Source organism: Scyliorhinus torazame, chromosome 1 (assembly GCF_047496885.1).
Source record: "Scyliorhinus torazame isolate Kashiwa2021f chromosome 1, sScyTor2.1, whole genome shotgun sequence".
NCBI lineage: Eukaryota > Metazoa > Chordata > Chondrichthyes > Carcharhiniformes > Scyliorhinidae > Scyliorhinus > Scyliorhinus torazame.
Genome location: NC_092707.1, coordinates 232742912 through 232770559, shown reverse-complemented (window position 1 = coordinate 232770559; position 27648 = coordinate 232742912). Strand labels below are relative to the sequence as shown.

Sequence of the window (27648 nt, the reverse complement as noted above, 5' to 3'; positions counted from 1 at the left end):
GGGTCTGTTTCCCAAGCACAATCTCCTTTATTAATCTTTGCACTGTGGTAGATTCTCAGGAAATAACAATCTTGTTCAGTCAACTGTCCTCTAGGTACTCACTTAGATACTGAAGTTCTAACATTGTTACAATCATTGTCGAGGCTGATAACAACGTGAACCTCCAGTTATTATCTGAAAAGATAACATGACAAGATTGCATGTTTTAAAACTTATACAAAAGACTAAACACGCTATTGACTAAACACTATGTAGACAATTTATACAGAACAGAACTTTTCCCATTTTACTTTTAGCACAACCAACAAGACATTTCAAAGCTATGCTTTCCACTGTCTTTTAAGTAGGCATTCAGTTCTCCTGGAACCCGTCTAAAATGATTCTTAACTTCTGAGTTTATTTCTGCTTTTATCCTTTCTCACCCTGGTAACTTTTAATCTTAGAAGTGCCTTTCTCTGAAGTTCTTTCCCCTGGACATTCTTCCTCTAGCACAAGTTAGACAAATCTTCCAGTGTTGTTTGAACTCCTCACGAATTTCGCCTTTCCAATCTGAGTGTGAGTGAACTCCCACCTGCATCCCTGCATGGTGAACCATAGAAATGTTTGACTTCCAGCTGCTCCCTCTCTCTTGGATCCTGACAGGCTAACTTGTCTGTGAGTTTCATGAATATCTTGAGGAAAACCTGTAATCTGATCTCTCAATGGTTTCCTAAGGATTCTCCCCCACTCAAAGCCATCTCCACGGCAGTGTGAGTTGCTTTGATCTTGTATCCAGGTCAAAATGCTGATTAGTTATCCTTGAGACCCCCAATTCTATTCTACCTTAGAGGTAAGTGGACATGTTAAAGCATAAACATTTGCAACCCGACATTCTCAGCATCTTCCTGGGACTCCAGAAGCTACCAATCTAACTATTGTAAACATAGTTGCTACTGCCATTGTCTCCAAGTGTAAACACCTTGCACGTCTTTCCCAACAAAACAAACTGCGCCTTCCTCTAATCTTTAACAGCTCCGTCACTATACATGTTGTCAGGCAGACTTCAACAGATTTCGCATAACCTTTTTCATTTTTCCCTAAATTATGACACAGTCCCAAAATCTAAAAATATTCTAAAATCTCATTTGCAACAATGTTAAAACTTTTCACATGCCAAGAGTAGCTTTATAACTCGAATACTAGTTGTAAAATTACAAAATAAATACTAAAAATGAAATCGTCTAAACCTTTAACCTCGCCACTGCCCTTATTCTGCGTCCTGTTCTTTTGTATTCATGAATTTCTTAACCTTGAATTTTCTTTCTTTCTATTTAATGTATTTGATGTTAACTAAACTTATTTCTCGTACTGTAAATTTTCTTTTAACTTACCACCTTGTTTCCTGTCTTTTTTGGGGGTTTTCATTAACTAAAAATTTGCTCTGAAGGATATTTTCCAGCCAATTGGAATCCAGATTGTAAATGTTAAATTGTTTGCGTCCAAAACGTATTCACACGCACCTGAACCAAGAAAGGTTGCTGCTAATTGGTATACTTAGTGTATCGCTCTTGAGGGTCTGGATTCAATGGAATTTCATATTATCAGCATTCATTATAAAAATACAACTCAAGAAATTCAGCCTCTTTTTTAAAAATTGCTTTTTTTTAAGACTCGGTATACCCCTTTATATAAAGGGCTGTTGCGGTGGAAGAGAGAATGGCACTGATTTGAATCCGTGAAACATGTTTGTTAAATTCTCGTTCAGATTAACTTTTGTTCCCCATGACACTACCTTTTTGCGTTCCTTCCAAATTTATAGCTAGGTTTTAGCATTCAAGGACAGTCCACAAGATGTAAAAGCTGACAATTGTCTGAGCATCGAAGGGTACTTGTGTGTCAGTTGCATAGCAAACTGTTGCTCTACAGAAGAGATATGTAATTTGTTGTACCACTGCTGCACCTTGTTAAAATGCTGCGAAAATACTGAGAACTCTGCTGCCAACTTTCCTGCTGCTTTCAAATATCATTGTTTCTGCAAACATACTGGGTTTTCCATTTTCTTGATTCACAGCATGTGTACACAGGACTTCTCTGAGCCATCTCTGAATGAATCATCGCTTTTTATCTTCTGTATTGCTAAATGTTATCATTGAGCTAAATGCACTTTTCACTTCCTGCCTACTGTTAACGTCAAACCTTGTCTACTACTTGCCAGAAATGTATTGATGCACAATAATCATATGCCGGTTACTTATGCGCACATTTGTTATGTTACAGGGAAGAAATGGCCAAAGAAATGTCAGATTATCTGGCTAGGTAGGTAACACATTACTGCTTAAAATGTACATTCAAATCTCAACAGCTCACCTAAAATATGTATTGAAACATCAACAACTAATTTAAGAATCACTTTTTGTCGGTTTGTGCTTGTTAAATTTTAATTAACCAACTATATGTAATTGAGTTGAACCTCTTCCTGAGTTGGGACTTTTTGCGAAAAGTGCAAATGCAACATTTATTGATCATTTGCTTAGTTCTACAGCTTTATACTGTTGTCCGTTGTTACTTATAAAGGATACAGTGATGCGCCACTGAAACACTTGAGCGTTGGGCTAAAGGGGCATTAATGGACGCCAGGCTAACTTTTAAAGATTTTGTTTTTGCCCCAATATTTTGCAAACCACCAAATATTTTTTGAAAATGGTAAAACTAAGTTTCCAGCTAATATTGTGCACACCGTTGATTACTTGGGTAAGAGTTTGAGTCCCTGACCCATGCCTGGCACATCGAGCTGGAGAAACAGTTGAATTATTAGTTTACTCGGAGACAGAATGATCAGTTTGAAGTTTATGACAACAGAATCTCAATTTGTAATTCCCACAGACATTAACAAGCACGATGTTAGCCCATTAAAGAATTTGTCTTTATCGGTGTAATTTTAAAATTTTGCAACTAACTAGTCTTACACTTTTGTAATGGATACAAGCACTACTGGTTCAAATCGCATTGTTACTGCTGACCTCTTTTGAGGTTGTCGCATCTTCAGATACTGAGCTGGAATGAGTCATGAGTCTCTGCTGTTTGATCCAGTGATTTCATAGAACCTTATAATACATGTCTATTGTGCACATGACAGCTCTTTGAAAGATCTATATAATTAACCCCACTCCCTCCTCCTTTTCCACGGGAATTATATTTCATTTTCAAGTATATATCCAGTACCCTTTCCACCACCTTCTCAGGCAGAGCATTTAATTTTTTATTAATTGGAAAATCTCAATCAAAGATTTAGTTTCCTTTTTTTAAATATAAATTTACAGCACCCAATTTTTTTTTTTTCCATTTAAGGGGCAATTTAGCGTGGCCAATCCACCTACCCTGCATATCTTTGGGTTGTGGGAGTGAAACCCGCGCAGACACGAACAGAATGTGCAAACTCCACACAGACAGTGACCCGGGACGGGATCGAACCCGGATACTCCGTGCCATAGGCAGCAGTGCTAACCACTGCACCGCTGTGCCGCCCTAAAGATTTAGTTTCCTAACAAAGAATTCCATTTAATGATAAAGTGAAAGTAGGAGCCGCCCTCCTCAGACACTCAGCACACTTTGCTTTTTGTGTGTTTATTGAATGCTAGAAGTTTAACTAACAGGAAATGTGCTTGGAAAAGGTTAATATGTATGTCTGGGTTTAAGGGACATTGGATTGTTTCTTCCCTCATTTTACTCAGTAGAATGGGAAGGCCTTTCACTTTCCATTTTTCCTGGGTATACAGAGTATTGGCTGTCTGTGGAAAATACATGCTTGCCTCCTGCCTGTTGCTTCCAGGTTAGATTGAGGAAAGGCAGGCAGCTTTCAAAGTTCTCCTGGCACCCTAACAATAAGACTGGGAGATCCTTATACATGTGCAGGTATTCCACTATTGCCAAATCTGCTCGCAGAGTAGTCTGAGCAAATGTTGCACAATGGGAACTAGACGTGGTGCTTTTGAAAACGATGCTCAGAAGTATGCCAGCTGTCTTGTTGAGATGAGCAACACCAAGATAATGCAGTGGATCATGTGAATCTGTCAAGTGAGTTACTGCAGAGCTGTCGACATGGTCCAGGGAATAGACTTGATTGCCATAGATTGCTCAGACGGTCTGAACCTTAACTCCCAAAAGCTGTGAACCGAGGAGCTAATTTAAGGTTCGAATGGGATAATTTTTGTTGCAACAAATCTCTTTACTGTCAGTGTTCCTGGTTAAATTCATTTTGGAATTTGATAAAACCTCTCTAGTTGCCTTTTATTTGTGTTCACTGTCCTGAAAAGTAGAACAAAGCTTTGCATTAAAATGGAGAAATCCTATTTACTGCAAGTAAATGTCACTGAATGGATCTGATATTGAACCAGAGCCTGCCACCCTGTTTCTGCCGGCTGTTATGAATCCTAGAGCCTTTGAAGAGAGAGCTGTGGGAGGGAGTGGGGAGTTGTCTTCGCCGACATTCATGTCTGAACTGGCCATTCATCTCATGGACATTCATGAAATCTTGCTGTATGGACAACCCTAGCACAGCTTACTGTTTTAGGAACTGCTTTTGAGATGGTTCTAAAACGTGAGAGGTACATGCAGGCCTTTCTCTCCAATGAAGAGACCAAAGTTTATCTCCATTACAAATGTGAGACTATGCAGCAAAGATTCTTTTTATCATTCCTCTTTTCAGGTGGGCTCCGATCACCTTTGGTCCCTTTCATATATCCATTACTCTGGCTTATGGTGGATTCATTGAGAAGGACTGCAGTGTGGTTGTGGTTTGTTGGAGGAGGCACAATTTCTCCAATGTCTGGCAGAGTACAAACAGACCAGTGGAAATGCCGAATTTTTGTACTTTACAAAAATGAACTTCAAATCGATCAAATGCTTTTCTGCATAATGCATTGGTCTCCCGCACTGGTAACTCTTGATAGACTGGCTTCAATTGTAATTGTGGATGATGGAGATCTATATTACTATATTTTACATCCGCTATATCATGAACAAATTTGTTACCCATTCTCTTTATACATGGTGTTAATGATTTATTAAACACAGGAAATAGAGTTGTCAGCTCTGGTTGGAGACAATTCTGGAGGTTTAGTTACAATTCGTTCTGAACACGTGACATCTAACCATGCCACATGAACAAATAAATATTCCACTCCCTTTGAAATTAAGTTTTAATATCCCCATTGTCTGTGGATTATGTGCCAATAGGTGGTGCTAGATTGGTTCCTCTGCCAAGTTGTCTCACTGCGCTTCCTCTTTCCAACAGAAGCCCTGAGGTCCAGGCTACCAAGGCTGCTGCTGGCGCAAAGAAATTTGATCTCGGCAAATGGAAATATGCTGAACTGCGAGATGTCATCAACACCTCCTGTGGTAAGAAGCCACTCAGTCTGATAAAGTTATCCTACTGGCTTCAATTCATGTCACAAGTCTATTCAAAATCTATTCAAGTCTTTTCATTTGGAAGAATAGTTTCCACCTCGTGATAGAATTATATATTCCTATTTATTTAATATTGAAATGGATTGTCTTTTAGTCAGCATCACATAGTAACTAGAACATGGCTTAATCTTAGGTTGGTTAAGACATGATCTTTATTAATGTCACAGGTAGACTTACATTAACAGTTCAATGAAGTTACTGTGAAAAGCCACTAGTCGCCATATTCCGGCACCTGTTTGGGTACATTGGGAGAGAATTCAGACTGTTCAATTCACCTAACAAGCACACCTTTTGGGACTTGTGGGAGGAAACCGGAGCACCCGGACAAAACCCTCACAGAGACACTGGGAGAACGTGCAGACTCCGCACAGACAGTGACCTAAGCCGGGAATCGAACCCTGGTCCCTGGCACGGTGAAGCAATAGTGCTAACCACTGTGCTACCGTGCTGCCCTAGATTGCAACTAAATTGTACAATTATATACTGTGGGATCGTTCTTCAGGAGTCACAGTTCGTGTTTCAGTCTGAAACCATTAATGGTCATTGATCAAAAGTGAGGCAAAAGAAGATAATGGTTGAATGGTGTGATGGAACGGGCAGATCTGTTGGAGGGCCGATGCAATGATCATGTGCAGAAGCCAGCAAATCAGGTGTGCACTGATTACCAACTTCAAAAGGTGAGATAGTCTTGGAGAGAGGGAGAGTTTACCTAAAGACAAGTCAAACAGTGTGGAGGATCTCTATCTGGCTGCAGACAGAATGATCCTGTGGCGAACTTCAGATTTCATTACTGTCCACAAAGAAATGCTCTCAGATTCACAAGTGAAAAATGGCAGTTCGCAACATTGGGCAGTAACTCTCAGTGACTTCAATTTTCATCCATCTTTGCTTTGCCTTCTCTCTTCTGCAATTACTGACTGTTTGTCTTCACCAAATCCACTTCCGTTTCAACTCTAATTCCGATGATTACAGTTCGCCCTCAACCCTGCACAATATTGTTATTTTGTTTGGTCCACCAGTGAAGGCATTATCAGTGAAGATAAAATAGATTGGGAACCAGGAAATGTAGGGCAGGATCCATTAACATCGGTAAATAGGATGAATTAACTTTATTGTCAGTGGTTTTATTTAGAATGTTGTTTGCTGTTTTAGTATGCTATCAATTGTCTCGGTTGCTGTGGTGGAATTTGTCAGAGCTGTCAAAATGTGAACAATGTTTACAGAACAGGTTGTTGGATATAGATTGGCTTGAAGCCTCCTCCATGAAGTGTCCGCTCTTAATAAAAAGATTCATTTTTTCTACTCTATTGTTACAGAGCATCAACCAGGCAGGAAAAAGCCTCAAGGAAGCGCTGCGTAATTGTAATGTTGAGTTAACACAGTATGGTGGAAGTATGCGCTCTGCTGAATGCCCTCTTCATTTGTGTTTTTCTGTTTCCATGCTTGCAAAATAAAGAACTCCAATTCTAAATTTTGTACACTTGCTCTTTCTACATTCCCTCTATTTGCCACAGTATAGATATAGCAGTCGATCTGCTTAATCGGTATAACTGTACCCACATTTTGCCCTGGCTGACTCCTGGCATGTTCCCCTGTTGTATCTTCTTCATGTACAAGGGGTGAAACCTTGAGGATATCTGACACACCATATTGTCCTCTGCAAAATTGGCACACTGCTCAATTTGTTATGTTGAGCAAAGGTAACGTTGACTTTGTTTTCACTACTGCCAATCACCTCCTTAAACTTCTTTCCCCTCGACCCCGTTTTCCCTCTCCCAAACAATCTAAACCTCCAACACCAAATGTGATGAGCTCATTGGCTTCTTTATCAATCCCAAATGGTTTCCTCCACTCGAGATCCAAACTTGTGTCTTTCTCCAATTTTTCCTCTATTTACATTCAAGTCCTCACAAAGCTCATTTTGTCCATGAGACACACCATCCATTCGCTTAACTGTATTCCCACTAAAATGCTGACCTCCCAACCCTCTTTCTGGTGCTCTTGCTTGCTTTCAAAACCATTGCCATCAACCCATCCTCAAAAATCCTCTACCGCTATGTCCTTGGAAACTACTGACCCTACCTCCAATCTCCTTTTCCTAACGAAGTCCTGTAAAATGCCTCTTGCCCACCTTTTCCAGAATTTTGTTTCAACTTCACCAATCATGTCTCGATCATTGCGACAGGATTTATGTGTTCCTAACAAACATCTCAAATGACACCTGCGACTGAGGGGGGTCACTTTCCATCCTTATTTTCATCCTTTCTGCCTCGGACAGCCACTACCGACCTCCATTTTCTGGCTAGGTGGGACTATCCCATGTTTGGTTTCACTGTCAACTATCCAGTCATAGCCATAGCTTCTCCATTGTCTTCAGGGTCCTCCAAGGATCTGTATTTTGACCCCCATTCCTCTTCCCCATTTACAAGATACTCCTTTGTAGCGACTTTTATAGATATGGGATTAATTTAATTGACAGCCTGTTCCATCCACTTTCTTGACCACCTCCACTGCTTTTGCACTATCAGATTGCTTTTCCAGCATGCAATATTGGATGAGCTTCAATTTCCTTGGGTTAAAACATTGTGGAGAACTGAGGCCATCATTTTTGGCCTGGTTCCTCTCTCAGCACTGTCGCTGCTGATTCCATTCTCCTCTACACTGTTTTCTCAGGCTAAACCAGACTGTTCGCAATCTCAACAACCAATCTGAGCCTCCCTCTCCATTATATGAACCACATGCTTCCACCTCCGTAACATCACTCACTCCAACCACTACTGCATTTTACCTTGGGCTGAATGCCTCACCTGTGTTTTTATTCTCTCAACTTAACTATTCCTGTGTTCTTCAAGCCAGTGTCTTATTCCCAACCTTCTGTATATATTGCACCAATCCCCACTCACCCACCCCCCTCTCACTGGTCTGTGGGGTTTCTGAGTTCTCCAGTCTGGCATCATCTCTCTCCACATGCTGCCGGGCCTGATGAATATTTCCAGATTTTGTGTTAAAATCCTTAAAGTGTTTCATTCTCTTCATTCCCTTGCCCCTCCATATTGTTGTGATCCTATCCATCTCTCTAAGTGACCCACCTCCAAACTCTGCACATCTGACCACTTGTGCATCCCACATAACTCGTTTCACCCCCATTATTAGCAGTTGTGCCTTTCGCTATTTAGGTCTTATGTGCTGGAATTTCATCCCTAAATTGCTCCACCTCTCCATCTCCATCTTCCTTTCCCCCTTTTAGACCCATTTCTTTGATCAAATTTTTATGCATCCCTTGTTTTTGTCTGGATATGTTTTTGTCTCATTACATTGCTAGGAAGTATCTTGAATGTTTTTCTACTTTAAGGCTGTTATAATTAGCATCAGCCCTCTGGTTTATAGGATGGCCGCAAGGTGGCACAGTGGTTATCACTGCTGCCTCACAGCTTCAGGGTCCCAGGTTCAATTCCGGCATCGGGTGACTGTGTCGAGTTTACACTTTCGCCCGTGTCTGCGTGGATTTCCTCCCACAGTCCAAAGATGTGCAGGTTAGGTGGATTGGCCATGCTGAAATTGCCCCTTAGTTAGGTCGGGCTACTGGGTTACGGGGATAGGGTGGCAGCCTGGGCTTAAGTAGGTAGCTCTTTCCAAGGGCCGGTGCAGACTCGATGGGCCGAATGGCCTCCTGTACTGTGAATTCTATGAACATAAATAGGGGGGATGGTCGCTTAGTGGTAATGTCACTTGTCTAGTAATATGGAGGCCCGGGTGTGCTCATGAAGACATGATTTCAGATCCCACCACAGTGGCTGATGGAATTTCAATTCTATGAATAAATCTGGAATATACCTCCGTAATGGTAACCATGACAGCTGTCATCAATTGTTGTAAAAACCCACCTGGTTCAGAGTGGGAATCTGCCTGGTCTGGCCTACATTCAACTCCAGATCCACAGCAGTGCGTTTGACACTTAACTGTCCTCTGCAATGGCCATGCAGACCACAGTTCACGGGCAATTGGAAATGGGCAACACATGCTGGCCTTGCCAGCGATGCTCGCATCCCATGAGAACACAAAAAAATGCACCTGATGCACTCCTCTGGAAAGTGTATGAATATGATTATCAGTAAGCATACGGTGGATTTCAACTGAGATATTCCTTCAAGACAGGATGAGCGGTAATCTGACATTTTATTAATGTTTCTGTGTAATTAGGCGAGGCGCGGACCAGGAGTCTCTTCACTTTTGGGAAAAGTTTGCTTTAATTATTACACTTTCTATAAATGACCAACAAGGAAAATCTTCCTGATAGGGTTTCAATGATGCAAGAAGGATTATATCGTGAGCCCTCTCTTGAAGAATCTGACTGTGCTCAATTGTGTTGTGTTACTGCAGATATTGAACTGTTGGCAGCCTGCAGGGAGGAGTTCCATCGGCGACTGAAGGTTTACCATGCCTGGAAATCCAGGAACAAAAAGCGCAACGCTGAAGCAGACCAACGGGCTCCAAAATCAGTCACTGACTATGGTAAGAACAAGAGTAACAGAACTAACAAAGATCGAGGTGAAAGATCTGAATTTATCAGTACGTCTGTTATGTTTGCACATGTGGTCTTTTGATCATCTGGTTTCTATATCTTCCAGACTTGTTCCTGTCCTTGTTTTTGGACTTCCCACTCTGCTTGCTTCCCTACATCCCCTCAGTGTTCCTACTTTGGATCTGTATCGGGGAAGTTCTCCCCACTGCCCTGGCCTACGTTTGCCGCTCAATAAACGTCACTTTAAAAGAGAAAAAAAAATTGGTTATTGTCACATTGGTGTTTGTCAGGTGCACCATAGTAGTGACTACACTTTGAAAAAACCTAATTGACTGGAAAACTTGACTTTAGCGGCATCCTAAAATCACGAAAAGCCTAGGAAAATGCCATTCTTTTTCTTGTGTTAACTTTTCATATAGAAAATGATCAGTTTTCTAACCAATTTTTGGTCCATTCTCTGATTATAGCTCCTATAGAGTGAGTTGGGACCATTTCTCTACACCATTGCTGTAAAAAATACATTGTTAAACATAGCTTTTGGAAACCATGCCATTGGTATTGTTTGACAGGACTGGGAAGTCTGAAGACTACATTATTGGAAGATTTTGGTCACTTGGTTACAGCTGCCAGTTTAATTGTGAAACCTAAGTCCAATCCATATGCTCATTAATATTTTTTATTTATTTGCAATAGCTCAGCAGAACCCCCCCCAATTACAAGCGAGGCAGCAGGAGATTGCTCAGAATCGGGCACAGCGTTATTTCCGCATACCATTTATTCGCCCAGCTGACCAGTACAAGGATCCCCAGAACAAGAAAAAAGGCTGGTGGTATGCCCATTTTGATGGACCGTGGATTGCACGTCAAATGGAACTACACCCAGACAAAGCACCCATACTACTGGTTGCTGGTAGGTGCCCCTCCTGTAATACCTTTTGTCGTGTCCTCCTTTGAAATTTGTGCGAGAGTGTTGTGATTTCCAAGCTTTACCTTTTGATCTTTTTATGGCGTGGTGAAATTTTCACTACTAGTATTCCAGAGATCAGGGCAATGCTCTGGGGACCCGGGTTCGAATCCCACCATAGCAGATGTTGAAATGTGAATTTAATAAAAAACTAATGATGTCCATGGAACTGTTACCAATTATCATAAAAACCCATCTGGTTTAGGGAAGGATATCTGCTGCCCTTATCTGGTCTGGGCTGGTCTGGACTCCAGATCTACAGCAATGTGGTTGACTCTTAAATGCCCTCTGAAATGGCCGAGCAAGCCACTCAATTCAAGGGTAATTGGGCGAACAAAGAAAATGTTAAAATAGGACCAGATGTTGATGTTATATAACAGCCTGATAGGCTGTTTTTCCACTTCCTTCACCCTTAGGTTTTACCCCATCTTCCCCCTCCCCCATTTGCTTCCTTTTCTCCACTTTGAAAATGTTCCTCAAAACCTATCTCTTCATCCAAGCTTTTATCCACATGTTCTGATAGCTCGTTCCTTGGCTCATTGTCATATTTTGAGATTACCCTTCTGTAAAGCATCTTGGGATACTTTACTACATTAAAGTTGCAACAACAATGCAAGTTCTTGTTCAAGGTACTGGATTATGTTGAGTTTCAGATACGTGTGCAGTGGTAAGCCTTCTGGTATCATAAAATAGGCATTCTGCATGTGTGAGACTGGGATGGAGGGGGCATTGAGCCACTTGACTTCTTTGGGGCATCAGGGCCAAGCCTGATCCCGATTTGATCTCCCCATTCTCAATTTGACACGCGTTTAATTTTCCAAACTGGAAAGCAGTCAGAAATGGGCATTTATAAACTTCCACCTTCTAGCTGAGGGGCACTGGGGAAAATTGAAATACCTTTCCAATCTCTTCCCCCCCCCCCCCCCCCCCCCCCCCCCACCCCCCCCACACACACACACACAACCCCTCCCCTCACTACCTGAGAGCAGCTAAACAGGGATAATAGTTGACAGGTTCCTGACTTATGCCTAATACCCCAGATGTATTTACAAACATACAAACAATGTTGGGTAGGAAAGACCCTTCAAGAATGATCCCTGTAATAGTGATTTCAATGTTTATGTTCCTAACGCCACCCAAAACTCAGATGATATCTGGGGGGAGACAAAATACTTGATTTTAACACCCACATCAACTTGGGGTGGCTGGGAAAATCTGGGTCATTCCTCTGCAGCCTGAGTGAACTGTCAGTTCGAACGCAGTCTGTGCCTTCACCACCATCTAAATCGTGATCAGATCACCACCAGGTCTATGCTTCTTTAAGCTGTCACACCCCAGCTCTTTCGGTCTATCTTGATAACTAAGATGCATTAAGCTAGTCTAGTTGCTTCCTCTTTCCCGACCTAAAATCTCAATATTATCTACTTTGTGAGGAGACCAAAACTGGGCGCAGAATTCCCACTGAAGCCTGACCATGGTCTTGTCCAAGGACAAAATAGGATTCGAAAAGCAGATGCTGGAAGCCTGAAATGAAAACAGAAATTGCTGGAATTACTCCGCATCTGTTCTGGTTATCATATCATAGATTATCATAGAATTTACAGTGCAGAAGGAGGCCATTCAGCCCATCGAGTCTGCACCGGCTCTTGGAAAGAGCAGCCTACCCAATGTCAACACCTCCACCTCCCCATAACCCAGTAACCCCACCCAACACTAATGACAATTTTGGACACTAAGGGCAATTTATCATGGCCAATCCACCTAACCTGCACATCTTTGGACTGTGGGAGGAAACCGGAGCACCCGGAGGAAACCCACGCACACACGGGGAGGATGTGCAGACTCCGCACAGACAGTGACCCAAGCCGGAATCGAACCTGGGACCCTGGAGCTGTGAAGCAATTGTGCTATCCACAATGCTACCGTGCTGCCCCGTTATGGCAGCATCTGTGGAGAGAAACAGAATTATCGACAGAATTGTATGTATTATCTTCTGTAGATGGACCTCTTTCATGCTTTTCTTTTTATTGGCATCATTATCTGTGCTCCAGCCATCACTCAATATCAATGCTTAGAGATTTTTGCATTAAAATGCCCAGTTCTCTTTCTTCCTCCACCTTCTTTAATGCTTTTCCTGAAGAGTCGATATGTTATACACCTCGTTCTCATATACAACACTGTCCTCTTCCAAATGAAAATCATTTTTTCAGTCAGAAGCTCAATCTCCTAACATGTAAAGATCCACCTGAAGCTGTAGAACTTTGTCTACAGTCCTAACACTTGCACAGATGTTCTTACCATCTGTAAATGTTCTGAGTGTCCAGCACCAATATCTAGATCATTAATAAAAATGGTAAAAAGCTATGGTCATAACACCAGTACTTGCTGTTACTAGTCTCCAAACAAATCCACATCCATCTATTTTTTTTAAAAATAAATGTTTCATTAAAGTTTAACCAATGAGCGTTTTTACATAACAAAAATAGAAATACAGATAGTAAAAAAAAATTACAATAAACTTAGCCCAAAGCTTACAGTGAAACTACTTACACAACAGTTTTTTTTTTTAAACAGAACAAGGTGGGTTTTGTCTCCATGCCCAACTCGCATTGTATCAACAGTACCCCCACCTGAACCCATCCCCTCCCCCCCAAGATGCTGCTGCTGCTGACACGTACTGCTCCCCTAGAAAGTCAAGGAAAGGTTGCCACCGCCAGGAGAACCCCATCAAGGACCCTCTCAAGGCGAACTTTATTCGCTCCAGGCTGAGGAACCCTGCCATGTCGCTAACCCAGGTCTCCACACTCGGGGTTTCGAGTCCCTCCACATTAACAGAATCCGTCTCCGGGCTACCAGGGAGGCAAAGGCCAGTACCTCGGCCTCTTTCACTTCCTGCACTCCCGGATCCTCCGCCACCTCAAATATCGCTACCGTTGGACTCGCCTTCACCCGAGCATTCAAAACCCTAGACATCATCCTTGCAAACCCCTGCCAGAATCCTTTAAGCGCCGGGCATGCCCAAAACATATGGGCATGATTCGCCAGAGTCCCCGCACACCTCGGGCACCTGTCCTCCACCCCAAAAAACCTACTCATTCTTGCCGCCGTTATATGCGCCCGATGCACCACCTTACACTGGATTAATCCGAGCCTGGCACATGATGATGAGGAGTTCACCCTGCCCGGGGCATCGGCCCACAGGCCCTCATCCAGCTCCTCCTCCCACTTATCCATCAACTCCCCCACTGAGACTTCCTCTACCTCCTGCAGCTCCTGATATATGTCCGACACCTTCCCTTCCCCTGCCCAGACGCCAGACACCATCCTGTCCTGGATCCTACATGGAGGCAGCCGCAGGAATGTCCCCACCTGTTTTCTAAGGAAGTCCCGAACCTGAAGGTATCTGAACGCATTCCCCGGGGGCAGGCCGAACCTCTCCTCCAGCGCCTGCATGCTGGGGAAAACCCCGTCTATAAACAGGTTCCCCATCCTCCTAATATCCCAGTTCCTGGCCACTTGTATCCCCAAGTACCGAAAGCTCCTCTCCACTATCCTGAGCGGGAGCTCACTCCGTCTCTCCTCCTGGCCCCTACCATGGACCACGAACAGCTCACTCTTCCCCACGTTCAACTTATACCCCGAGAACCTCCTGAAGTCCCCCAGGATCCGCATGACCTCCCCCATCCCCTCGAACGGGTCCGAAATATACAACAGCAGGTCATCCGCGTAGAGGGAGACCCAGTGCTCCTACCCTCCGCGCACCAGCCCCCTCCAATCCCCCGAAGTCCTGAGCGCAATGGCCAACGGCTCGATTGTCAGGGCAAACAGCAACGGGGACAGGGGACACCCCTGTTTTGTCCCCCGGTGCAGCCTGAAATATTCCGACCTTAGCCGGTTTGTGGACACACTCGCTACAGGGACCTGATACAGCAGCTTGACCTACCCTATAAATCCCTCCCCAAATCCAAACCTGCCGAGCGCCTCCCACAGATACTCCCACTCCACCCTGTCAAAGGCCTTCTCCGCGTCCATCGCAGCCACCACCTCCACCTCAAACCCCCCCCCCCCCCCCTCCCCGGAGGGCAACATGATAATATTCAGGAGCCTCCTCACATTCGCGTTCAGCTGCCTGCCCTTAACAAAACCTACCTGGTCCTCCCCAATCACTCCCGGGACACAGTCCTCTATTCTGGTGGCCAGAATTTTTGCCAACAGCTTGGCATCCACGTTCAGGAGCGATATCGGCCTGTAAGACCCACACTGAAGCGGATCCTTCTCCTTCTTTAGGATAAGCGAGGTCAATGCCTGCGACATTGTCGGAGGGAGGACCCCTTTCTCCTTTGCCTCATTGAAGTTTCTCATCAGGAGCGGGCTCAACAGCTCTGAGAACTTCTTAAATAAATTCTATGGGGAAGCCGTCCAGGCCCAGGGCCTTGCTCGTCTGCATGTCTGCCAGCCCCCTGACTACCTCCTCCAACCCAATCGGGGCCCCCAGTTCCTCCACCCGCTCTGCTTCCACCCTTGGGAACCTCAACCGGTCCATGAACCGCCTCATCCCTTCCCCCTCCCCGGGGGGTTCCATAGAACTCCCTGAAGACTTCATTGACCCTCTCTGGGCTCAGCACCATGTTGCCTTCCCTATCCCGCACTCTCCCAATCTCTCTGGCTGCCTCCCTCCTGAGCAGCTGGTGCGCCAGCATCCTACTCACCTTCTCCCCATACTCATAAACTGCCCCCTTCGCTTTCCTCAGCTGCGCCTCCGCCTTCCCCGTGGACAGCAAGTCAAACTCCGCCTGTAATTTCCGGTGCTCGTTCAACAGCCCTCCCTCTGGGGCCTCCGCGTACCTCCTATCTACCCTGAGTATCTCTCCCACCAGTCTCTCCCTCTCCGCCCTCTCCTCCTTCTCTCTATGGGACCTAATGGAGATTAACTCTCCCCTAATGACTGCCTTCAGAGCCTCCCAAACCGCTGCCACCGTCACCTCTCCTGTGTCATTCACTCCCACATAATTCTCAATACTCCTTATCCGCCCGTACACCTCTTCATCCGCCAGCAGCCGCACATCCAGTCGCCAGAGAGGAAGCTGACCCCGTTCCGCCCCCAGTCATAGGTCCACCCAGTGCGGGGCATGGTCCGAGACTGCAATGGCCAAGTATTCTACCTCCTCCACCCTCGGGATTAACGCACTACTCAACACAAAGAAGTCTAATCACGAATAGACATTTTTTGACATAAGAGAAAAAGGAAAACTCCTTCGTCCTTGCCCGCCTAAACCTCCAGGGGTCCACTCCCCCCATCAGGCCCATGAACGCCCACAAGGCCCTGGCCGCCGCCGGCCACTTTCCCATTCTGGACTTTGAACGATCCAAGCTCGGATCCAAGACTGTATTAAAACACCCTCCCATAATCAGGTGACTCTCCAACTCCGGGATCCTACCCAACATGCGCCTCATAAAGTCCGCATCATCCCAGTTTGGGGCATATACATTCACTAACACCACCCGGGCCCCCTGCAGCTTGCCACTCACCATTATATACCTGCCCCCCCTTGTCCACCACGATGCTCCCCGCCTCAAACGCCACTCGTTTACTGACCAAAATAGCCACTCCTCTGGTCTTTGAGTCTAACCCCGAGTGAAACACCTGTCCCACCCATCCTTTCCTTAGCCTCGTCTGGTCTGCGAGCTTTCAGTGCGTCTCTTGCAACATGGCCACGTCCACCTTCAACCCCTTTAAATGCGAGATTCCACGCGATCAGCCTGGTCTGGGGGGGTAACCATCCCGCCGACTAGCCATCTCCCTTTTTCGGGCAACCACGTGCCCCCGCCTGCCTCCTCCAGCTCTCCCCAGGTGGCCCCCTCGCCCGACTCTCCATCCATACCCCTCACCTGGCTCCCCTTCAGTCAGCAAAGCAGCACCCCATACATACACTCTCTCCCCCCCCCCCCCCCCACCCCCCCGCCAAGCATCCGCTTAGCTCTGGTTTCCTCCCCCATTGTGCATCTGTGAGTCAGCTCACCCATGCTGACCCTGGCCGCTCCCGCCTCTATATACCAACCCTTAACTTGTTGCCTCCTTCGGGCCCCCCCCCCCCCCCCCCCCCCGCAGGGTAGAGGGGCAAGCACCATCTGGGACCTCCCCGTGCGCCGGACATCCCGTCCCGGGCGTTTCCCGCCCCCTAGCACCGAATACCTGGAAAACAAAACACCTGGAAAACAAGCAAAACAAACGACAAACCCCCAACCAAACTAGGGCAGACATGCCCATAAACTTATGCTTTACCCGCCGTCCTCCCCATGGTCTCTCCCCACCCGCACATTTCACCCCCATACAACAGTCCCTTAGTTCAGGTCCAGCTTCCCCTGCCTGATGAATGACCACGCCTCGTCTGGGGTATCAAAATAGTGGTGCCTGTCCTGGTATGTTACCCACAGTCTCGCCGGGTGCAGGAGCCCAAACTTCACCCCTTTACCGTGGAGGACCGCCTTCTCCCGGTTAAAACCTGCACGCCTCCTCGCCAGCTCAGCTCCCAGGTCCTGGTAAATTCGGATCCCTCCATTCTCCCACTTACTGCTCCGCTCTTTCTTTGCCCACCGCGGGACTCGCTCCCGGTCTGCCAAGTGCTGAAACCGTACCACCATTGCCCTCGGTGGCTCGTTTACCCTCTGCTTTCTGGCGCGAACCCTGTGCGCCCCATCCAGCTCCAAGGGCCGTGGGAAGGCCTCAGCGTCCCCAACATTGTGGCCACGTACGTGCTCGCGTCTGCCTCCTCCGCTCCTTCAGGAAGGCTCAGGGTCGGCAGATTGTGGCTCCGAGATCTGCAGTCAGGGTCATCCAGCCTCTCCTGCCATCTCTTATGGAGCGCCTCATGCACCTCCACTTTCACCGCTAGGCCCAGGATCTTGTCCTCGTTCTCCGCCACCTTCCTTGATCTCCTTCTCCTGCGCTTTCGGGTCACCACAATTCTCTCCATGGAGGCCAGCATCTCTGTTTTCAGCTCCATGAAGCAGTTTTTCAGGAGCACTTGCTGTTCTCTGGCCCACTGGGCCCACACCTCCAGATCTTCTCCGGCCGCCATTTTGTCCTCCCGGACCTTCTCGACCTTCTTCCCCGGGTTCGCGCGTCTTCCGGCTCCGCTCCTGGTCCCCTCCATGCACCAGCAGGCAGTGGGGGGGGGGGGGGGGGGGGGGGGGGGGTGGGTGGGCTCGCCCATGTCTGTTCCCACGCCGGTCCCTCCTGTTAATTGCCGCCGCCGCTCCTTTTAGCAGCTGGAAACATCGATCCCGGCTGGAGCTGCCGTTCGCGTAACCTAGCAGGTCATGGCTGCTACCGGAAGTCCCACATCCATCTATAACTACTTGTGCCTATATGCTTCTTGACTCCTTAATTTTCAACATATCACCACAAATCCCTGGGCCTTCTGTCTTGTAGAGGAGCCTAAGGTGGAAGCATTTTGGAAGACTGGTCTTCCTTCGCCCATCAACTTGGTGACATTGTCAAAGATTATTCATTTGTGAAACATGACTTTATTTGGTCTCCTCTTAAAGATTCTAATTTTAAGTTGCCAGTGTTCGGCTAATTCAATTTACTCCATGTGCTATCAAGAAACACTGATGGCACTGGATACCACAAATTCTATGGACCCTGACAATATCCTTGGTATGTCCTGTCCACAAAAAGCAGGACCAATCCAATCTGGCCATTTTTGCCCCATCAGTCTATCCTAATAGTCGTCAAAATTATGCAAGATGTCATGAATAGTGCTACCAATATTCCTCCGTAATAACCTTTTCATTGATGCTCAGTTTGGGTTTTATCAGGGCCACATGGCTCCATGCCTCATTACAGCTCTGGTCCAGGCGTGGACAAAAAAAGCTGAATTTCAGAAGTGAGGCAAGAGTGTCTACCTTTGCCATCAATGCAGCATTTGACCGGCTGTGGCATCATGGAACCCTAGCAAAATTGAAATCAATGCAAATAAGGGGGAACTCTCCAGTGGTTGGAGTCATAGCTAGCACAAAGGAAGGTATTTGTGGTTATTGAGACCAACTGCGTCAGCCCCAGTATATCACTGCAAGAGTTCTTCATGGCAGTGTTCCCGACCCAAACATCTTCAGCGACTTAGTCAATGATCTTCCTGCCATCATAAAGTTAGAAATGGGGATGTTTGCTGATGATTGCACAATGTTCTGTAAGTTTGAAACTCTGCAGATACTGAAGCAATCTGTGCCCACAGGCAGCCATATCTGGACAACATTCAGGCTAAGGCTGATAAATGGCAAGTATTCATCATGCCACTAAAGTGCCAGGCAGTAACCGTCTCCAATAAGAGAGAGAACAGTAACTATATTGGCCTTAGCATCGCTGAATCCCCCAGTATCAACATCTTGGCGGTCACCATTGACTAGAAACTTAATTGGACCAGCCCAACAAATACTGTGCCTACAAGAGCAGGTCAGGGGTTGAGTATTCTGATGCGTGTAACTCGCCTCCTGACTCCCAAAGCCTGTGATGAAATACTCTCCATTTAGCTGGATCCATGCAAGTCCAACAACACTTGCGGGTTGACTTGATCAGCATTCATCCACCACCAGCACCCAGTGGCAGCAGTGTGTATCATCTACAAGATGCACTGTATTTTCTTTCATTCCGTACAACAATAAAATCCTCACTTCAAATTATAATTCCTGGAAAGTGCAACCTAAAGTGAAACGACTTGAACCAAATCAGATTTTCTCATTAAAACCAATGTAAAAGATGTAGTTAGGTTCTGCAGGATCTTTCTCTGCAGAAAGCATGAAAACATTATACCTGATAAGTTGAACTCTTTTACATTGCTAAATTCCTATATTGATAAATGACTTGAGTTTAAAAATAAAATACATTTAAAAATCTCCAAGAAATATGCTAACATTCTACTTAACTCCCGCTCGCTGCCTTTCCTGCTCCTCACTGATCCTACTTGTTGAACCTCCCTCACCCTGCTGATCGCTGTGAACCCTTCTCTAACCAACCCTCCGGCTTGCAGCTCTGCCACTTCCTGACCTTCCCTCTAGTTGCTAATCCTCCGGTTCTCAGTTTCTGCTGCTTCCTATCACTGGGGAACATTGAGTCTGCAGCTTCTGCAGTCCCCTGACCCCCCCCCCCCCCCCCCCCTCAGTTGCTGTAGACTCTTCCTCTTGTTGAACCTCCTGTTCCCCACCTCTCTTGCTCATGCTTCCCTCTTCTGAACCCTCATTGTGAATGAGGGCCCTGGAGACGAGTGGCAAGAGGTTGGAATAGCAGCTTTGACTTGCAGGAGGTAATCTGTAAGCTGGAGGGAGGGTCAGGGAGCAGCAGAGACTATGAACTAGAGGATAGATGGTGAGAGAGAGGATTGTAGAGTGGCGGAGACCGCTCCAAAATGATACAATTGGATCACGTGGCCCAATGTCAGATCTGGCTCAAATCGACTTTAAAACTAAACTAAGTGTTAAATGCAAAGATGGGTGTTATTTACTGATCAATATTAAAGCAAAATTACTTAAAATGGAGCAACTTAGAACATAGAACAATACAGCGCAGTACAGGCCCTTCGGCCCACGATGTTGCACCGAAACAAAAGCCATCTAACCTACACTATGCCATTATCATCCATATGTTTATCCAATAAACTTTTAAATGCCCTCAATGTTGGCGAGTTCACTACTGTAGCAGGTAGGGCATTCCACGGCCTCACTACTCTTTGCGTAAAGAACCTACCTCTGACCTCTGTCCTATATCTATTACCCCTCAGTTTAAAGTTATGTCCCCTCGTGCCAGCCATTTCCATCCGCGGGAGAAGGCTCTCACTGTCCACCCTATCCAACCCCCTGATCATTTTGTATGCCTCTATTAAGTCTCCTCTTAACCTTCTTCTCTCCAACGAAAACAACCTCAAGTCCATCAGCCTTTCCTCATAAGATTTTCCCTCCATACCAGGCAACATCCTGGTAAATCTCCTCTGCACCCGCTCCAAAGCCTCCACGTCCTTCCTATAATGCGGTGACCAGAACTGTACGCAATACTCCAAATGCGGCCGTACCAGAGTTCTGTACAGCTGCAACATGACCTCCCGACTCCGGAACTCAATCCCTCTACCAATAAAGGCCAACACTCCATAGGCCTTCTTCACAACCCTATCAACCTGGGTGGCAACTTTCAGGGATCTATGTACATGGACACCTAGATCCCTCTGCTCATCCACACTTTCAAGAACTTTACCATTAGCCAAATATTCCGCATTCCTGTTATTCCTTCCAAAGTGAATCACCTCACACTTCTCTACATTAAACTCCATTTGCCACCTCTCAGCCCAGCTCTGCAGCTTATCTATATCCCTCTGTAACCTGCTACATCCTTCCACACTATCGACAACACCACCGACTTTAGTATCGTCTGCAAATTTACTCACCCACCCTTCTGCGCCTTCCTCTAGGTCATTGATAAAAATGACAAACAGCAACGGCCCCAGAACAGATCCTTGTGGTACTCCACTTGTGACTACTCCATTCTGAACATTTCCCATCAACCACCACCCTCTGTCTTCTTTCAGCTAGCCAATTTCTGATCCACATCTCTAAATCACCCTCAATCCCCATCCTCCGTATTTTTTGCAATAGCCTACCGTGGGGAACCTTATCAAACGCTTTGCTGAAATCCATATACACCACATCAACTGCTCTACCCTCGTCTACCCGTTCAGTCACCTTCTCAAAGAACTCAATAAGGTTTGTGAGGCATGACCTACCCTTCACAAAGCCATGCTGACTATCCCTGATCATATTATTCCTATCTAGATGATTATAAATCTTGTCTCTTATAATCCCCTCCAAGACTTTACCCACTACAGACGTGAGGCTCACCGGTCTATAGTTGCCGGGGTTGTCTCTGCTCCCCTTTTTGAACAAAGGGACCACATTTGCTGTCCTCCAGTCCTCTGGCACTATTCCTGTAGCCAATGATGACATAAAAATCAAAGCCAAAGGTCCAGCAATCTCTTCCCTGGCCTCCCAGAGAATCCTAGGATAAATCCCATCAGGTCCCGGGGGCTTATCTATTTTCAGCCTGTCCAGAATTGCCAACACCTCTTCCCTACGTACCTCAATGCCATCTATTCTATTAGCCTGGGGCTCCGCATTCTCCTCCACAACATTATCTTTTTCCTGAGTGAATACTGACGAAAAATATTCATTTAGTATCTCGCCTATCTCTTCAGACTCCACACACAACTTCCCATCCCTGTCCTTGACTGGTCCTACTCTTTCCCTAGTCATTCGCTTATTCCTGACATACCTATAGAAAGCTTTTGGGTTTTCCTTGATCCTTCCTGCCAAATACTTCTCATGCCCCCTCCTTGCTCGTCTTAGCTCTCTCTTTAGATCCTTCCTCGCTACCTTGTAACTATCCATCGCCCCAACCGAAACTTCACACCTCATCTTCACATAGGCCTCCTTCTTCCTCTTAACAAGAGATTCCACTTCTTTGGTAAACCACGGTTCCCTCGCTCGACGCCTTCCTCCCTGCCTGACCGGTACATACTTATCAAGAACACGCAGTAGCTGATCCTTGAACAAGCCCCACTTATCCAGTGTGCCCAACACTTGCAGCCTACTTCTCCACCTTATCCCCCCCAAGTCACGTCTAATGGCATCATAATTGCCCTTCCCCCAGCTATAACTCTTGCCCTGCGGTGTATACTTATCCCTTTCCATCATTCACGTAAACGTCACCGAATTGTGGTCACTGTCCCCAAAGTGCTCTCCTACCTCCAAATCCAACACCTGGCCTGGTTCATTACCCAAAACCAAATCCAACGTGGCCTCGCCTCTTGTTGGCCTGTCAACATATTGTTTCAGGAAACCCTCCTGCACACACTGTACAAAAAACGACCCATCTATTGTACTCAAACTATATCTTTTCCAGTCAATATTTGGAAAGTTAAAGTCTCCCATAATAACTACCCTGTTACTTTCGCTCTTATCCAGAATCATCTTCGCCATCCTTTCCTCTACATCCTTAGAACTATTAGGAGGCCTATAAAAAACTCCCAACAGGGTGACCTCTCCTTTCCTGTTTCTAATTTCAGCCCATACTACCTCGGAAGAAGAGTCCCCATCTAGCATCCTCTCCGCCACCGTAATACTGCTCTTGACTAGCAGCGCCACACCTCCCCCTCTTTTGCCTCCTTCTCTGAGCTTACTAAAACACCTAAACCCCGGAACCTGCAACATCCATTCCTGTCCCTGCTCTATCCATGTCTCCAAAATGGCCACAACATCGAAGTCCCAGGTACCAACCCATGCTGCCAGTTCCCCTACCTTGTTTCGTATACTCCTGGCATTGAAGTAGACACACTTCAAACCACCTACCTGAACACTGGCCCCCTCCTACGACGTCAAATCTGAGCTCCTGACCTCTATACTCTCATTCTCCCTTACCCTAAAACTACAATCCAGGTTCCCATGCCCCTGCTGCATTAGTTTAAACCCCCCCCAAAGAGCACTAACAAATCTCCCCCCCAGGATATTTGTGCCCCTCAGGTTCAGATGTAGACCATCCTGTCTGTAGAGGTCCCACCTTCCCCAGAAAGAGCCCCAGTTATCCAGAAATCTGAATCCCTCCCGCCTGCACCATCCCTGTAGCCACGTGTTTAAATGCTCTCTCTCCCTATTCCTCATCTCACTATCACGTGGCACGGGCAACAACCCAGAGATAACAACTCTGTTTGTTCTAGTTCTGAGCTTCCATCCTAGCTCCCTGAAAGCCTGCCTGACATCCTTGTCCCCTTTCCTATCTATGTCGTTAGTGCCAATGTGGACCACGACTTGGGGCTGCTCCCCCTCCCCCCTAAGGACCCGGAAAACACGATCCGAGACATCACGTACCCTTGCTCCTGGGAGGCAACATACCAAACGTGAGTCTCTCACGCTCCCACAAAATCTCCTATCTGTGCCCCTGACTATCGAGTCCCCAATTACTAATGCTCTGCTCCTCTCCCCCCTTCCCTTCTGAGCAACAGGGACAGACTCCGTGCCAGAGGCCCGTACCCCATGGCTTACCCCTGGTAATTCCCCCCCCCCCCACAAGTATCCAAAGCGGTATACTTGTTTCTCAGGGGAACGACCGCAGGGGATCCCTGCACGGACTGCTTTTTCCCAGTCCCTCTTACAGTTACCCACCTATCTCCAATCTTTGGTGTAACTAATTCCCTGAAGCTGCTATCTATGACCCCTTCTGCCTCCCGAATGATCCGAAGTTCTTCCAACTCCAGCTCCAGTTCCCTAACTCGGTCTTGGAGGAGCTGGAGATGGCAGCACTTCCTGCAGGTAAAATCAGCAGGGACACTAACTGCATCCCTCACCTCAAACATCCTGCAGGAGGAACATTGCACTCCCTTCCCTGCCATTCCTCTAACTTTCTACCAAGATCTGGCTAACAACTAAATTAAATTTTTATAAAAAATAATAATAATATAATAAAATATGGTACTTACCTCAGACCAATGGGTTTTATTATTAGGTTAGAGGAGGAGGGCGGGTGAGAGACACTACACGTGTAGTGTCTCGGGTTTCCTCTCCACCAGAATTTATTGGTGAGGGTCTTCCCAGACGTCCGCGGGTCGACTTACTGTTCCCGCCTAAAAAACTAATTTAAAAAAAAAAAAGAAAAATTTTCAGCTCCTGCTGAAATTGACTAACCAGCCAGCTCCACTCCCGCCGAAATCGACTGGCCTGCCCCTGCAAAGACAAGTGCTTTTAAAGGACAGACTTACCTCCCAGCAACCACTTCCGCAATGCTCCCGCTGAAACTGACTCACCAGCTGTTCTCACGCCGAAATCGACTGGCCTGCCCCTGCAAAGACAAGTGCTTTTAAAGGTGGACTTACCTCCCAGCAGCCACTTCCGCAATGCTCCCGCTGAAACTGACTCACCAGCTGTTCTCCCGCCGAAATCGACTGGAAATGGAAACCGAAACTTGAAATGGAGAGTTACTGTACCTTCTTTTGACTTTCGGTACATCCACATTTAAAATCTTATTCTTTAAAAGCTTTCCGATCGTATTCTGTCAGTATCATCGCCAGTCAGTCAGGTTATCAAACTAACCTCTTGTTTTCAATGCCTTTGATTCTCCCAACCAATTGAACTTTATGATCGCTGTTGCCCAGATATTCTCTCACGTGGAGGCCTGATACAAGGCCACTACAAAATATTAGATGTAAGGTAATTATCTCTAGTTACTTTATTGAGATGCTGACTCTTAGCCAGTAGAAAGGCTTTGCATGTGGTGCCTAATTGTCACATGAAACTATGTTCAAGATCTCGGGAAACTCGTGTTATTATTGTTCTTCATATTTACCAGCACCTGACATCTCTAAAGTAGAGAGAATGGTTTTCTCCTCTTCCTACTCATCTCCTTGACTTCTTCTGATTTATATTTTAGGTAAGGATGACATGGAGATGTGTGAGCTAAACCTGGAAGAGACGGGCCTCACTCGGAAGCGTGGAGCTGAGATCCTACCGCGGCAGTTTGAAGAGGTGTGGGAGCGCTGTGGTGGAGTCACGTATCTGCGCAATGCAATCGAGAGCAAGCAGGCCAGGCCCACCTATGCCACAGCGATGCTGCAGAACCTTCCACATTAGCATGTGTAGTAGTTTCTGTCCTAATTAGAGAGAGAGTTGTGTGGGGGGAAAAGACTTGTAAATGGAACAAAGGGAAGACTGCTTCTCGCTGGCAAAGATAAATCTCTGAGAGCTTGAAATAAATGGTTTTTTTTAAACTTCCAGAACTCATAAACACTATTCTATGCAACAGTAATTAGTAAAACCAATGGAGTAAAATTAGGAATAATATTTAGTGACAGTATCCCTATTTCCTTAGAATTGTGTGGTAAACGATCAAAAATAAAAGATATCTAAAGTGAATCACAGTTTAGTCCATGACACTTACAAGACTTAGGTAAAGAATGAAGGTGGCTGATTTGCAGTGTCAGTTCTTTCAAAATAAAATCTGTGGGGAAACGTATGGTATCATCCTAGAGTAGTTTAAAAATGTGCCAGTTACCACCTTGGATTGAATAGTTGGATGCTATTTAATTATTGCTTGGTGAAAGACCTTAAGTTGAGCAGTTACTATTCCCCATACCCAACATTTTACAAACTTCAAGTCAATAAGTTAAAATACTGATATAGCATTTCACAGCAGATTGTAAATGTCTTACTTGAAGGTTGCAGCTTTCAGGAACGACTAAATAACCAACAACCCTCTTAGATACTTTAACCCTAGTGGGTCCCGATATTGGGTTATTTCAGAAAATTATTTCAAGCCCTGCAGTTTCAAATAAATATAATCATGTTGTACCTATTTGACATGAATGATTTTGTTAATTGTAGAGTTTTGTTTTGTTCATTCCTAATTTCTGTGGCATTACTTTTGTGTAGTGAAGTCTGTTTTTGTGTACACTGATAACTGAATACTTGGACCATCTATAAGCACTGTTTTTTGCAGTGAAGTTATGTCTTAAAACTGGAATTGTGACACTGTTTGCGCCAGGTCACCAATTCAAACAATCAGTTCCCAGAAACAGTTTGGTGGACCTTGCATTAACATTGGGTATTTAACATGTTGGGAAGTATCTTCTCCAGCTTCTCTCGGAGGAAGCATGGTCTTGGATTGAGCAGTGGCTCAGCTTTTTCTTAACATCTGCCAGTACACACTGATCTCACTCCCCTCACCACCCAGCTTACCTAAAGCCAAACATAGAAATTCCTTCCTGGTGAGGTTAATGGTGACCGGTTGGCTTTTTTTTAAAGGGGATTGGATAAAACCAACGTCTCGGTCTGAAAGATGGAGCCTTTGGGCGTCTCTTTTTGTGTACAATTTTTATCCGTTCATAGCTGCTGAATTTATAAGAAAACACAGAATCTGTGCAGATGGGATGTGTGTCAGGCAGAGTTGCACAGGGGAGTGAGAAAAAGGTCAGCCTCAGAAAGCTGGCCCGAGGAACCGGGCACTGCCTGGCAGGTGTAGTTTTTGTGGGAACGTCTTATCCCAGGCCTATGTTTGACAAAATCTAACTTGATAACTGAATGTGGTGTGGAAGGTGCTGTAAGTAGACTGGTTATTTATTTATAATTTCAAATGTGCAAATGATTCTCTAATAACCTGATCAGCAAGTCCTACCTGGAAACAGTTGATGTTTCCATGATACTTTCTGAATCACTCCGACCAAACCTCTTAGGATTTACAGTTTACCATTTGATTTTGAATTATCTGTTTTCAATTGGTGAGATGCAGAAAATAAACACATTCCTTATCTAATGTACTGGGGCATCTTTATTCTTTCACCTCTTCGTTGACGGTGCCAGTTCTTGTGAAGTATTTATTGTATCATTTTGTGAAGCTGAGAAGAGGTTTGAATATCTCGCACATTTTACGCTTTTCTGCCAATGCATGCTGTTTATGATGGCATCGTCAGTGACCCCTTTCATCGCTCAGTGGATGACTTGGCTCCATGCAGGCCTACTCCTCTTAATAATTCAAATTGCTTCTTTCATTATTCGATAATCATGTTTGTAGCTCAAAAATCATGCCAGTATGTTTAACTCTACACTCATTCTTCCAAAGTCAATTACTCTGTGGAATATGTGTCACTGCGCTGATTTGGAAAGTTCTCTCACTGTCCTGGGCCTTGTTAACC

General features: G+C 45.5%; 1 protein-coding gene across 7 annotated transcripts in view; it reads left to right on the top strand.

Annotated features, from left to right (window-relative positions):
• The window catches only part of LOC140419399 (unconventional myosin-VI-like), a 351457-nt gene extending 324188 nt beyond the window's left edge, over nucleotides 1–27269 (top strand). For all 7 annotated transcript variants that reach the window (XM_072503309.1, XM_072503306.1, XM_072503281.1 and 4 more), the window contains 5 exons: nucleotides 2257–2295; nucleotides 5273–5376; nucleotides 9826–9957; nucleotides 10661–10876; nucleotides 25392–27269. In XM_072503309.1, coding sequence (XP_072359410.1) covers nucleotides 2257–2295; nucleotides 5273–5376; nucleotides 9826–9957; nucleotides 10661–10876; nucleotides 25392–25591 — 691 coding nt within the window. In that variant the 3' untranslated portion in view covers nucleotides 25592–27269. The remainder of the gene's footprint in view (nucleotides 1–2256; nucleotides 2296–5272; nucleotides 5377–9825; nucleotides 9958–10660; nucleotides 10877–25391) is intronic.
• The last annotated feature ends 379 nt before the right edge of the window (nucleotides 27270–27648 follow it).